The sequence below is a fragment of the Monodon monoceros genome, unplaced genomic scaffold, assembly GCF_005190385.1.
Source record: "Monodon monoceros isolate NGI ecotype Baffin Bay Population unplaced genomic scaffold, NGI_Narwhal_1 Super_Scaffold_3, whole genome shotgun sequence".
Taxonomy (NCBI): Eukaryota; Metazoa; Chordata; class Mammalia; order Artiodactyla; family Monodontidae; genus Monodon; species Monodon monoceros.
In genome coordinates, this window is record NW_021703780.1 from 42043091 (window position 1) to 42057821 (window position 14731).

Consider the following 14731-nt stretch of genomic DNA (forward strand, 5'->3'; position numbering starts at 1 on the left):
TGCATTCGGTAACGAACACACACTGAGGCTTGTGGACATAGGTCACTTGTCCAAGAGCTTCGCAATAAGTAAGTCCTCTACAGACGAACGAGTTCTGTTCCGAGAGTGTATTCCTCAGTCCAATTTGTTCGTTAAGTCCAACAAAGTTAGCCTAGGTACCCAGCTAACACAAACAGAGGGCAAGCTGCAGTTTCACTCATGCCTGATGTTGACGGAACCCACGTTTGCATCTTCGACACAACTTGAAGGTTCGTTATGTAGGGGACTTACTGTAATTTGGGAAGCAGGCTTTGAACCTGGTGGTGTGAGCCTGCACACAAGCTCTCACCTTCCCAGCTATGTGTTGTTTTTGTTTTTGCTTTCTATTCAAGGCAGATGAAATTGCTCATCAGTATAATTTGTTTTGAGGCAATTGTAGATTCACATGAAGTTGAGAGAAATAATAATACAGAGGAATTCGTTGTTATCTCTTACCCCGTTTCCCTCAGTGGTTGCATCTTGCAAAAACAGTCATTCTGTATCACACCCAGTATATTGATGTGGATATTGTCAAGATCCAGAAAGTTTCCATCACCACAAAAATGCCCCTTGTTGCCCTTTTATAGCCACATCCACCCCTTCTTTATCCCCTGGCATTCACTAATCTGATCATTTTTATAACTTTGTCATTTTAAGACTGTTTTATAAATGAAATCATGCAGTGTGGAATCTTTGGGAGTTGGCTTTTTTCACCCAGCATAATTCTCGTGAGGTTCATCCGGGTTGCTGCAGGCATCAGAAGTTAGTTTATTGTATAGTTGACTAATGTTCCGTGGTCTGAGGGTACCACAGTTTGTATAATATTCACCTGCAAAGGACATTTGAGCTGTTTCCAGTTTAGAGCTATTATTAATAAAGCTGCTATGAACATTCATGTACAAGTTTTTTTTTTTGCGGTACGCGGGCCTCTCACCGCCGCGGCCTCTCCCATTGCGGAGCACAAGCTCGGACGCGCAGGCCCAGCGGCCATGGCCCACGGGCCCAGCCGCTCTGCGGCACGCAGGACCCTCCCGGACCGGGGCACGAACCCGTGTCCCCTGCATGGGCAGGTGGACTCTCAACCACTGCGCCACCAGGGAAGCCCCATGTACAAGTTTTTGTGTGAAGATAAGTTTTCATTTCTCTGGGATCAACCCCAGGCGTGCAATTTTTGCCTCGTGTGTTAGTTGTGTATTTATATGCAGTTTTATAAATGAACCTGCCAAACTGTTTTTCAGAGCGGCGCATGCACTGAAATCTATTCTTTTATACCTTGTTTATAGCTTTTGTGTTTACAGATTTAACATTTGGAATTTTTACTTCCCTCAAGTCACACTAAAGGTTTGATATCAAATGCAGTGTGTAGTGGTTTGGGGCCTGGAGTTGAATCCTGTATTTTCCAAGGCTCTTTTTCTGGACTGAGTCACTTAAATAGCAGCCGAGCCTAGCACTCTGCTCAGCTTTCATATCATGGCAAGATTTTATTTTTCTCTATTTATTAACTCTATCCTGTATGTTGAAAGAATATACTTTCTAGGAGTTTTTAATGGTTATGAATTAAATAATGCTTTTTGTATGTTTAAAGGTACACCCAATTCATTTTATCCTCAATTATAGCCCTTCCAATATTTAATAATTGAACTCTTGAAAGTATTATATTAAGTCTATAACTAAATACTGGTGCTATTTTATTGCAGTAGCTGTTTATGTAGGTGCCATTACCTTGCTCTCTTCCATTAAAATTTGTTTTTAGATGGCTCCTTTATAAGTATCCCTTGTAAACGCCTCTTGCAATAAATGGATATCTCTAGACATTGAAAGATAGCCTCTCTCCAGCAGGACAAATCAAGTGTATTTATTTCTTAACCCTTATAAATCATATCTCAGCTTCAGTGCTTATGGCTGTTGTATTTTTCCTTTGGTGTGTTTTTCTGCATCATTTCTGGCTTTGCTATTTGATTAGTCCTGTAGTGTTTTGCTTTTTTCTCATTTTCAATTGTTTTTTCCTTCATAATTAACTTTCCACTTTATCCTCCTAGTTTTACTTTACTTTCCTAATCCCTCCAATCTTTATGATATCTCAGCTTACACATAGTTCAACAATAAATTTTTTAAAGTTGCAGAGTATATATATGCATAGGTAAAGCTAAGAAATGAATATAGTTTTTTAAAGCACTTTATGCATTTTAATTTCCAGATAAGTCATAGGCAGTTAACATCATAAGTTATAGGAATTCAAAAGTTAAGTTTTAAAAGTTTAAAAATGAGTGCTCAAAAAACTTGGGATTGTTATGAACAATCAGAAGTTACCTACTGTTCTTAACAATTACAGATAATCTGTGTGATTTTCATGTCATCACTGGATATTTGTCCCTTCATGGACTGGAATTATCAAGTGAGAACCACACCTCACTAAACCTTAGGGAACTATACTTTCATCAAATGTATTGATCTTCTCAAGCAAATAAAAACCTTATTTCTTTGTTAGAAATGAGTGTTATGTGCCAAAGAGAACTGTAATGAACACCAAAAAGTCATCAATTAGTAGTATGATATCATGCATAGGAAGTGCGCGACTTGATGAAGAGTTCTCAGCCTTGGCGCTGTTGACATTTTGGACCAGAGAATTCCTTACCATGGGTGGCTGTCCTGTGCATCCCTGGCCCCTACACACTGAATGCCAGTAGCACCCTCCCCACAAATCCTTATAATTAAAAACATTTCCAGACATTGTTCTTGTTTGGGATGGGGGTGGGGTCAAATCTCCCCGGTTGAGAACCACTGGACTCAAATAAAATGCCATTCGAAAGAAGATGGCACCTTATACAAGATTGAGACATTTATGAAAGTTTCCTCATTGGCTTCCTGGTGCATGTCAATAGATTAAGTTAAATGTAACTAGGCAATAAAAGAAACAAATTTTACTTCTTCATACCGTATCTCTCACATGAGTAGACAGCTTGGTATTTGTTCCTCCTTCTGCCCATGGAGGAGTGAGAGTGTGTTACCCAAAGCTCCACCATAATACCATGTGGGGCAGGAAGACGGTATTGCCCAGAACTCAGATGCCACATTGCACAGCTTGATGGTCTTGGGACCCAGGGACAGGTTCAGTCTCCTTGGCCTGGATCAAGTTATGGCTCAAGCTGAGGACCCTCCAGGAGACTGAAAGGGACATGTTCTGTTTTTATTTTTGTATCAGATTTACTCTTTAGGCTTTTGTTACTGCTAGATTTTCTCTGTAAAAACTCTGAGCCTAGGGATGGACATAGGCTTATCTGCGCTAAAATAGTAACATAAGGTACCCTGTATCTTCCTCACCCCTCATCTCTGCCTTCCTATATGCTGGATCTTTTTCTGATCTTTTCTCCCCCAGCAGAACTTACGACCCTATTTATTGTCCATTTCTTCACGACTTCTGTCTATGAGTAGTGACTCTTGTTACATATTTTCAGGTAAGGAGTTAATAAATGGTAATGGCTTCCTGGGTTACCCTCCCAAATCAGATTTAATTTTTGGTAAACCTGAGACCAAAAAGTCTGAGTGAAGTGGAAAATTGTAAACTAGGGCACGGCCACTAACAAAGATGTTTTTGGTCAAATAAGCCCTTTTGTGCTTGTAGCACATCATAGGGTTGTACTTTGTTTGAATCCACACAATGAAGATCCTGACTTCAAAAGCCTGGAAAGTCCCTTATTTGATTGAGATAAGGTCCAGTCCAGTATCTCATGCAGGGAATTATGGAACAGATAACATTTTGTGGGCATGAGGGATGGGGCATGTGCTCAGATAGGCAGATTTTAATTCCTATGAGAAATCTGAATTGTCTTTGATGTCCTGAATTTTTTTATCACCTGTATGTTGTCAAGCCATCAAATTTCAGGAGTTCATGCTTTGAACCATCACTTGAATATTCTTGTCACGTCCTCACTGAGAGTTTGAACTCTGAAAGACTCTCCTAGCTACTTGTCTCTCCTCCACTCCCCTGATGCTGCCAGACTAATTGTTTTAAACACAAGTTTTGCTGAATCACAACAGTCTCCAGTGGCCCTCCACACCTGGCTCCATTTTGTCTATTCAACTTAATCTCCTACCCCTAATACAAGGATCCTAATTTCCAGCAGACCAAGGTTTTTTTTTGTTTGTTTGTTTTTTAATTAACTCCTGAATGTACCAAGCACATACCTGTTCTGTGCTTTTCTTATGTTTTACATTTTTATGTGGGATGAAAATATTCCTTCTTTCCACCTGGTGATATTCTTACTCATTGCCTCAGGTTCACCTGAAGCCCACCTCCTGTGCAAGGCTATCCATAACTCTTTTATTCCATATTGATCGCTACTTGCTTTTATTCTGAAAGCATTGACTACAGACAGTACTCATTTTGCCCCTTAGCAATATATGTCTTTGTTCAAAGTGGTAACAAACAGTTTTGTGTGTACATTTTGCCTCTTCATCTAATTAACAAGTCCCTGGAAAACAAGTGTTCTGTGTTTTTTATATTTCATCAGGATATATGAACAACAAGTAATCAGTAAGATTTATATAAATGGCTGGCCAGGCATTGGTTTTCTTCTAATTCTATTTTAAAATATTTTAAAACCAAAAAGAAACTGATCACACCATGTGTAATCCCAGATTAAAGTTAAGAAGGATGGACTTTCTGGATATCAGAAAAGGAAGGTATATTTCCTTAGATGAGAAACTAAGGTTAGAGGTAACTTGGAAAAGGAGTATCAGCTAGCAGTCTGTGAATGGGATTCTGTTTAGCTTCTTTGTGATAGATATGTGAATTATGGTATTATTATTGCCACTTTGGATATGAAATGTATGTCATATTGAGCTACTGGTACTCATTTTTATGAGTAAATGTAAAAATAACAGTTGACATGGATTATGAAACATTTGATTACAGAATTCTAACTGATCTTGATTTCCTTCTTTTTAAATACAGATACCTCTCATCCCTGCACGAATGGGCATTTGAAAGTGCCATTGTCAAAGGTTTGCAAGCATGGAGAACTCATCAATGCTTTCCTCCTTGAATGACGAATGTAAATTAGACAATTACATTGAACCTCACTACAAGGAATGGTATCGAGTAGCTGTGGACACACTGATTGAACAGGGGTTAGATGCATACCAAGAATTTCTTGCCAAGGAACGAGTGTCAGACTTTCTAGCCGAGGAAGAAATTAATTATATTTTGAAAAATGTTCAAAAAGTGGCACAAAGCACAGCATATGGTACTGATAATTCCTGCGATGATACCTCATCTTCAGGGACTTACTGGCCTGTTGAGTCTGATGTGGAAGCTCCAAATCTTGACTTGGGCTGGCCGTATGTGATGCCTGGACTCTTAAGGGGTACCCAAATTGACCTCCTCTTTCACCCACCAAGAGCACAACTACTTACAATTAAGGAAACCATTCGGAAGATGATAAAAGAAGCAAGAAAGGTAATATTTCTATTTATAAATGAAAAATTTGAAATGTGGAAAATCACCAGAGTAGTATAACAGACATATATGTTAATAAAAGAGTCTCTATATGTATAGACCATGCCTATTTCAGGAAATATGTATATGGATACGTAGAAAGGTTGTTACTTCCCATACCTTGTAAATATCTGAGAGAGTGGTGTTGGGTTCCTGCTACAGGTGGAGATTTCCTTCTCTTCATCACGTACATGAGAGATCTTCACCCATGAAGGCTGAGGTGTATGGACCGGAAAAGAGATGATTTGATGTATTCATAGCCTAAATCAATTACATTTTCCTTAATCTCTGAAAGGAAATATGTGGTTGGCAAATCTGGTGAATTTTTCTTTGTTCTTAACAGGACTGAGCCCTAATTCTTGCTCTGGATATAGTTTATCCTATTAAATAAAGCATAGATTTTCTTATTTATTTCCTAAGTTGTGTGAAAACAGTGAAAAATCAGGCTTGATAATGTAAAATTCTAAAGTAAAGTCCTGAGGTGCTTAGCATTTTAGGGCCTCTGTACTCTCTCTTAAATATTTATATTGGTTTATAAATCTCAGAAATTCTATTTTAGAGCTCAGATAAAACTGTAGAAATGTTCTTTTAATCAATCTAATAAAGCTTCTTGGGAGTTTTTTATGTACTCACCACCATGATGGATGCTTTGGAAACTACAACAAAATTTCCCAGGCTGTTTATTGAGTTTTAAAATATGTGAACAAAAAGTTATGATTGTTAACTACGAAGTGTCTATTTCTTAGTTATGGATACTATACAGTATAGAAATTTAGACCTAAAAGGGGCCTTGGGATGCACACATACACGGCATTGCTTTCTTTCATGTCAACAAGACACAGAGATGCTTGGGAAAGCATGCTTTTATGAAGTACAGACATATTAGACCCTTGAAACCCACAGGGACATGGTAGTTTAGAAGACAGGCAACTAAGAGCCTCCCGTTCACATTAGGAAGACACAGTGTTCCAAGGCTACTGTCAAACTCAGGCTTTGCAAAAGTAAGGTGATTTTTTTTTTCCCTGGACCTTTTAAACTCAAATAACCTGACCTTGTAACCATATTAACTCCTTTAGCAGGGTTACATCAAGGGAGCACTAATCTATTCCAGTTGTTAAACATTAGCTATGGAATCAGGTACACGGTAGGTGTCCAAACTTTCATTGAATGAATTGAACTGTCAGTTCAATTTTCTGAATTGAACCATGAGGATTTTTAAAACTGGACTATCCTGTGCTCTGAGAACAAAGTGTACAATTGTATTTTGTGAAACAACAGAAGTCAAGAAAATATATGAGTCCTTGTAAAGGTAAAACAACAAATATCAAGGACGAACATTTGTGAATTTCTGCTTGGGGAGACAATATGGTTTTGAACTACAGTGTTAACTGAAAATTGAAAAATACATCAGTGAAGCTTAATATTTGTTATTATGGCAAACTTAGTAGTTATGAGTTCATTAGCCTGCACCACAGCTAATCTCCTATGGGGCATTGCATTTCTGTGGCACAAAATGAAATTCAGGAGCTAGCATGAGTTCTTGGGCTAGCACTTACTGGAAACTGAACATTAGTCATGACCATCTGATGTAGTTTTCTTTCTAATGTGGCAGCTATTTATTTAGTGAGCCTCTAAAAGTAATATCCTCTGCCTGGTCATCGTCTGCTTAGAATTCCTACTTGAATTAGCAAGCTGAGGAACTCAAAGTCCAAACTGTAAAACAATCATGTAATGCTTTGCTTCTCTTTCACCAAATCTAAGTGGCATAAAATAAGAAAGAATTCTACCTTTATACATACCCAAGGTATGTATATTACCTTGTATATACATATCCAAGCTGAATTCAAAGAAAGAGAATTATTTGAACTTTATAAGTTGAGTATACTGAAATTGAATATAAATCATAATAGATGACTTAGTGGTTTTCTTTCCCTTTTTTTTTTTCCAAAAGCATTGGAGAATGTGTTTGTTTCTAACCAGATGCAATAAATATTGAGGTTAAATGGGCTATGAATGCATGGGATGTATATTTTGTGAATATTTTGGAAATTTCTTCATATGTCACTATGTTAATTTAAAGATTTTTGAAGGATCCAATACTCCAGAGAAGAAAAAGTTATTGATCACATTTTTACAAAATTTTAGACTATTTAGCCCATAACTGAACAAGGTCCGTGAAAAATGTTAAAATAAGAAGAGCAAATATTATTATGAAATACCAGCTTGTTGGAACACGTTGCCTTTTAAGTATTCTGCCTGCTTTTCATGACTATCATTTATTCAGCAGGTAAGTTAGGCTCTTGTAAACCTTCAGAATCAAGCCTGTTAGTTATTATGATAAATTTCTTTTTTCTGAACTATTTTCAGAGGACAAATTCTCTTTATTGGTAACTCTTAATGAATTGTCATGACAGGATGAAATGTATGAAGGGGATGATCTTTTTTTTCATAAAGTACTTGAATAATGTTTATTTTAGTGAATAGAATAAAGTTTTTTGCCTCTGTGAAATTATTTTGTTAATCAACATTATGAAACTCTATGGAGCTATGAGGCCATAACAAGTAGAGCTAAGAACCAGCAAAGCAGAATCCAGGAAGTGATCTCAGAGAAGAATTTAAATTCGTTTTCACTGCTCTGTTTGCAATTAAGATAAGGTGCTTATGAAAATAAATGTCATATAATGGAAAAAAAAATCTTAAAATAATAAAAAGAAGCCAAAAGCAGTTTTCTTAGAGGTCCAAACATTTGAAGTCTGCTCATAACCACTGAAAATATTTTGTTTTTGAATTTCATTAATTTATATGCATTTGTTTTATTATCTCTGAATCTTTCTGTTTTTATAAGCAGGATATAATCTTTATAGTATTTCAAAAATCCATAGATTTGTTTGTATTTGTTCATTTCATTTATGTCAGTTGTCACAGGCTATTCAGAGAGATTTTTTCTTCTTCTTCTTTTGTTTCCATTTCTTTTTTTTTTTTTTCTTTTGTATATTTGCTTATTTGGCTATTTGACAATTTTCCTTTGGGAAAATCTAATTACAGGTAATACCCTGTGCCCTAAAAGGGTCTTATTTTTATTTACTGGCTCTTTCCTGACTTCCTTCTATTTTTCACTGTGTGGTTGACATAATTAAATCTGGTTCAACTTTATAAAGTCTGATAGCATCTAGCAAGACTTTTCCCAGGTAATTATCTGTCTGTCAAGAGGTGTTCCCAAGATGATATATGCATTTATTCCTAATTACTGCTACTGCCTGTTATGAAAATGTCCCCTCTAATTACTTTAAAAAGTCATCTTTCACTAAAGTCATTTTTCTTCTGTCCACTCAGTAATAAATATCCCTAAAGTAATCATTTCTGGTAGTCTTGAATATGTAAATGTTTAACCAGAATGCTGTTGGCCTCTCTGTTTCCTAATTCTAGGCTAGCATCTTCCATGAGATGTGACTCTTACTCTTGTGAAATATGGAGTCGAGAAGATACATAAGCAAAAGTCTAGTGAGAATTAGGGCAGAAGTGATTCCTGAGGTGCTCTGTCCTGCATCTCCTGAGTTCAGATCTTGGTTGCTTCCTGAGTCACTGTTCTAGGCGTGTCTGTTACGGCCTCAGAATTCTTAGTAATACAGAGAAACATTTACTACCAGGTGGCCCATTGCCACAAAAGGGAAGGTGGACTAATGATGGGGGCTTCTGGGATTTAATGGGTGTTATAAAAGTAGCACTGGACTAGAGTCTTGATAGCTAACTAGTTATGGATTGAACAAGTCATTGTACACCACAGGTATCTTCACTTGTTTAATGAAAGACATGAAGCAAAGCATTTTAGGGTTTTTTAAATCGAATGTTCTTATCCAAATCTCTAATACTGCTTACCACCTCAAGGGTATTTCAATATGTTATACTGAATTAGTTCATTATATGAATAATAATAATTGTTTCATAGTGTGTCACTTTCATCACTATTACTTTGCAGCCATATCCTGCCCAGCTAAGTGATATTTATGTGTTTGTCAGTGCCCTTATGAGACTAGGGTTATCTCTCTCCTGATAGTCCCAATTTTTATTAAGAATTTCCTCTCTGCACCCTCCCTATTCCAACACAAAGAATATTTCTTTGTTTAAATTTGAGTCAAAATTAGTTTCTTCCAAAAAATAGCTTTTGCTTAGTAAGATTTAATGACATTAGTATCCCATGACATTAATTTGAACAGCTTTTCTTTGAATAAAATGCATTATATGTGTGTGTATATACGTGTGTGTGTGTGAGTGTGTGTGTGTGAGAGAGAGAAAGAGACAGAGAGAGAAAGAGACCGAGAGATCTTGTTAAAAGTCTTTTTAAAATTGTACTGACTTTACCATGTTAACTCTCACTGTGTCTGCGTGGGAATACTCTCTGTATGCCAAACTCCTGGTTCTCTACTCCTATCCTCCACTACTAACAATAACCCTGATGATTTTAACACAGTTACTTAAGGGAGAGGAAAGAGTAAATAAGATGCTCTTTACCCTTATTGCAAAATTGAGTTTTGAGTTTCCTTGATTGACTTGATAACTTTCACAGGCAGAAAGCTGCAGCCTCTTTTAATTGCCAGTTTCAAATAATGCTCTTTTTCAAAGAGACTTCATGGAATGACATGAAGGCTCTGAATCTCAGAGTCAGTTAGGGCTGGGTTGAATCCCAATTCAAACAGCTGTTTGCACTAGACATTATACTACAAACTCTCTGAACTTTAGTTTTCTCATCTGTAAAACGGAGATGCTAATACTCCATAGGATCCTTGCAAGAGTGGAATGAATTGGCTGACATATCTACCATGACACCTCCACATGTTTAATACCCTGCGTGTGGTGTTGAGATGATGGTGACCCCTTCTTCTCCTCCTTCTACTTTTCCTCTTACTACGTTACTCCAGACCTTTATTTTGTCAAAGAATCCATCAGCCTGTATTTTTAAAATTAATTTTTATTGGAGTGTAGTTGCTTTACAGTGTTGTTAGTTTCTACTGTACAGCAAAATGAATCGGCTATACATATACATATATCCGCTCTTTTTTGGATTTCCATCCGATTTAGGTCACTACAGTGTATTAAGTAGAGTTCCCTGTGCTATGTAGTATGTTCTCATTCGTTGTCTGTTTTATACATAGTATCAATAGCATATATGTGTCAATCCCAATCTCCCAACTCCTCCCACACCCTCCCTTCCCCCTTGGTATCCATACATTTGTTCTCTACATGTGTCTCTATTTCTGCTTTACAAATAAGATCATCTATACCATTTTTTTCTAGATTCCACATACATGCATTAATATACGGTATTTGTTTTATCAGCCTGTATTTTTGCATCACTGTGATTTGGCATTTCTTCTTTAAAAGTGAGAGCAACGAATGATCAAGTCCAGTATCTAACAAGACAGCATCTTACCAGGAATGCCAGCCAGGGTTATTAGCTGTTGTTGAAATGACTCAAACCCATTTCTGAAGTATCATGGTGATTATGTACACTGCATTAGCGATCTACATAGCATTTTCCCAGTATTACTGCTTAGAAAGTTCAAAATGGGAAAATTTTGATTCAACATAAGTTTGTATATTTGAAAATAAGACCCACTGTGAAGACAGCTTAGATGTATGAATTTTATACTCTGGATGTGCAGAAAAGGCATCTCTTTTATGGACAGCTATTCAGAGTTGAAGAAAAAATTATAAACCTGCTTTCTTACATAAAGATCCAAAGATCTGAAAAGATACAGAGTTCTGGTGAAAGGCTAAGGTGGAGGTAGGGGAACGTTCTGTAGACCAAGAGGAAAAAAGGTAGTCATTCCATTTTCATCTTGAATTTTAAAAGTGATAATTTTATTAGATTTTTAAATAAAGACATTATACAAGGGTTCCATATTTATAAAAAAGAAGAGCAAGTTTTTGTAAATTTTTAAAGTTCATATTTATTATAGACCTGCCATTTAGGGTCAAAAGTTGGTTTAAGTAACTCTGAGTTTATGAACTATTATTACTTACTAAATATTCTGGTGTAATTCAAAAAGTAATATTAGGTATATTATTTAAGGTCTACCATAATTAGTCTTAGATTAAAAGACTTTGCTTTCCTGATAGAGTGGCTGTTTTTCTGCTCTGTGGAAGCAAAAGATCTGGTGTATGAAAAAATTTTAAAAATTGTTATATAAGACCTCCAGCTTGTTTTGTATACTAAAGTCATGTGTGATTTATGAGTTTCAGATGCTTTACCAGGCTATGTCTTATCAGGTAAAGTCTTAAATCACCCATGATTTTCATTTTTAACCGATTTGAATTATTATTATTGAATTTGGATTATTTCAGAGTAAGCATGATTTATTTGATTAAGGGAAATGTTTTTAAGACCATTTTCTGTTCTCAGTTTTTACCCTTTGGTACTCTTTAATTCTTTTTCTTTTCTTTTTCCAAAATAAGCTGTGAGAAGCAATTCCTATAGGGACTGCATGTGGTGTGTACAATCTTTCTCTTGAACTTTGAGAGAGCCTGTTATTGACCATGGGACAAAATTTAGTTCTTTGTATTCTGGGTTCTCTGAAATAGTTTATTTTTTATGATAATTTGTTTACTCATTTTCCTTCCTGTCATAGGATTAAATTTTTTTAAACTTATTTATTTATTGAAGTGTGTAATATTTTTCTGATAATACACCTTTAGTAGTTTGTTGGAATGGCAAAGCTAATCATAAAACATTATGATCATAAAACATTCAGTTTTCCTAATGTCTAAATAATACTTAAAGTTCATAGGGATAGAATTTAGCAGTTTTGCAAACTCAGATGCCTTTAGAGCCAAGCCAGAAAAATAACCCTGCAAAGGAGAATGGGGCAAGTAGTATTCCAATAGGAAGCCGAAGGAACATGGATGAAGAGAACTCTGTAGGCATCTTTGTTTAAAATGTTATACATAAAATGTAGTTTGCAGCTGAATGGGATGATAAGCTTAGGACCTCAGGTACACATTGAAGCATCTTATCAAATGTTAACTTCCATGAGAATAAAGGGATATAACTTTCTTTTGCTTATCTGTCCTCCTAATGAGATGTGAAATGTAATGGGGGGTTGCTACGGGGACCCTTTTGAGATGAGGGTGGCTCTCACACCAGACGGATGTTTGTATTCCAAGGATTCTGCCTATTCTCCTATAGTTGCCACAGATTCATCATGTGGCATATACTTTTATATCAATCATTCATGTCTTTTAACTAGTCGCTCTTCAAATTATCTTGAAAAACGTTGCTTTTATTATCAGGACTGGAACTAGTATCTGATTTTGAGTAAAAGATTTATCTTATGTTATCTAGTAACAGGAACACGTAATTTATTGAGCACTTATGTGTCATGTACTGGTCAGTATTTTCCATGCAGTACTTTAAACTGACCTTCATACCTTCCTGGGAAATAGGTACTTTTATTATCCATACTTCACTGATGAATAATCTGCTTTCTTGTGATAGGTGTGACTAAGTCAGTGGTAATGATCTAAAAGGGTAATAACTGGAAACTATTAATAGCTGCATATTCCCAAATGGAGGTTTTAGAAGACCTGGTTGAGAGGGTCTGGGATGGAGACCAGTTGGTGGGGATGTGGAAGCACTGGTTTCTAAATGGGCCAGGTACAAAGCCATTGTGGGGTTACTGTTAGAAGTCAGAAGTGACCTACTGGAAATGACAGAGGGTTATGATATGTAGATGAGATGTAGCACCTAGAATGCAGACTAAATCAGGATATACTGAACAGAAACAGGTTCTCTGAGTTTCAAATAAAGGAGACATTCAAAGAAGTAAGAGAAGGGCAGTCAATGAGGTTGTCCTCTGGTCTCTTCTTTGTTCAACTATGACTGGGTCAGCCAGCCTTTGGCCAGTCTTAACAGGTGACAAGTATGGCAAGCTACTCATTCATTCAGCAAATATTTATTTAATGTCTGCTGTGTGTCAAGTAGAGTTCTAAATTCTGAGGATAGGGAAGAGAATAAAGTACCAAAGAAACCCTATTTTTGAATGGAGCTTACTGACAAATAGGGAGATTTAGATTTTAATAAGTGTAATAAATGAGGAGTGCTATGGAGAAAAACAAAACACAAATATGGCTGTGTAAGGAGCGCTGATTGAGAGTGGTGGCAGGGGTTAGTTTGCGATTTTAAATTGGGTGTTCAGAAGAGGCCTCATCAAGAAGGTGACATTGGAGTCAAGATTTGAGGTAAGAAGGAATGAGCCCTGCATCTCTTTGAGGGCAGAGCAGACTAGGCGTAGGGTAAGCTTTAGGGCAGGGACATGCCTTCTTGTTTGTTAGAGGAACAGTATGGATGCCAGTTCCTGGACCCAAGAAAGCAAAGGGGAGGTGAGTTAGGTGAGTTCAGAGAGGTATCATGGAGGTCCTCATGGACCATTACAAAGACATTGGCTTATGCTCCATGTAAAATGGGGAGCCACTGGAGAATTTTAGGCAAAAGAGAGACATGATCAATTTGAAATATGCTTTATTTTAAAAGGACGCATCTGGCTGCAGTATTGAAAATTGACTATAGGGGTTCAAGAATAAGCATAGCAGAGGCTGTTACAATAATTCAAATGTGAGATGATATTGTCTTAGATCACCAGGATGGTAGCAGTGCTGGTCAGATTTTGGATATATTTTGAAGGCAGTAAAATGTGGGGTATGAAATAAGTTGAAGAATATAAGATGACCCCAAAATTTTTGGCCTGAGCAACTAGGATTATGGCATTGTCCTTTGAGGTTGGCCTCAGAGTCATGAGAGAGTTGGAATCAGGAAGCAGGCAGAGACCAAGACACAGGGGCTTTTAAGTTATCATTTTCACCAGAGCCCTGAGATAGTTGACTGGTGACGGCAGCCACCAAGAGCAACATGTGTCTAAATAGAGATTAGGGTTCAGATTAGAATCTACATCCAGTGTGGCTGGACTTGGAAATAGTTCTGGTCCTGAGCTCATAGGTGAGAGGCGGCCTAGGAAGTACCTGGATAAGACTCAGATACAACGAAGTAGGTAAAAAAAAAAACGTGTGAGATAAGAAGACTGGCTGGATGATGACCCGGGACCTGATAAGGCAGGAGGTTATATAACCCGCTGAGAAGCAGAGCCTCCCAAAGGCAAGTGTTAAGCAACCCCATGTGCTGGTCAGGTGAGGGGAAAAACAAGAACTGGGAGGGTGCCTTTGGGA

The 14731-nt window shown here is 37.0% G+C and overlaps 1 protein-coding gene across 1 annotated transcript in view; it reads left to right on the forward strand.

Moving 5' to 3' along the window:
- Nucleotides 1–14731, forward strand: part of FAM83B (family with sequence similarity 83 member B) — an 84287-nt gene that overhangs the window by 14917 nt on the left and 54639 nt on the right. Inside the window, exon 2 of the mRNA XM_029241755.1 lies at nucleotides 4973–5476. Coding sequence (XP_029097588.1) covers nucleotides 5033–5476 — 444 coding nt within the window. The 5' untranslated portion in view covers nucleotides 4973–5032. The remainder of the gene's footprint in view (nucleotides 1–4972; nucleotides 5477–14731) is intronic.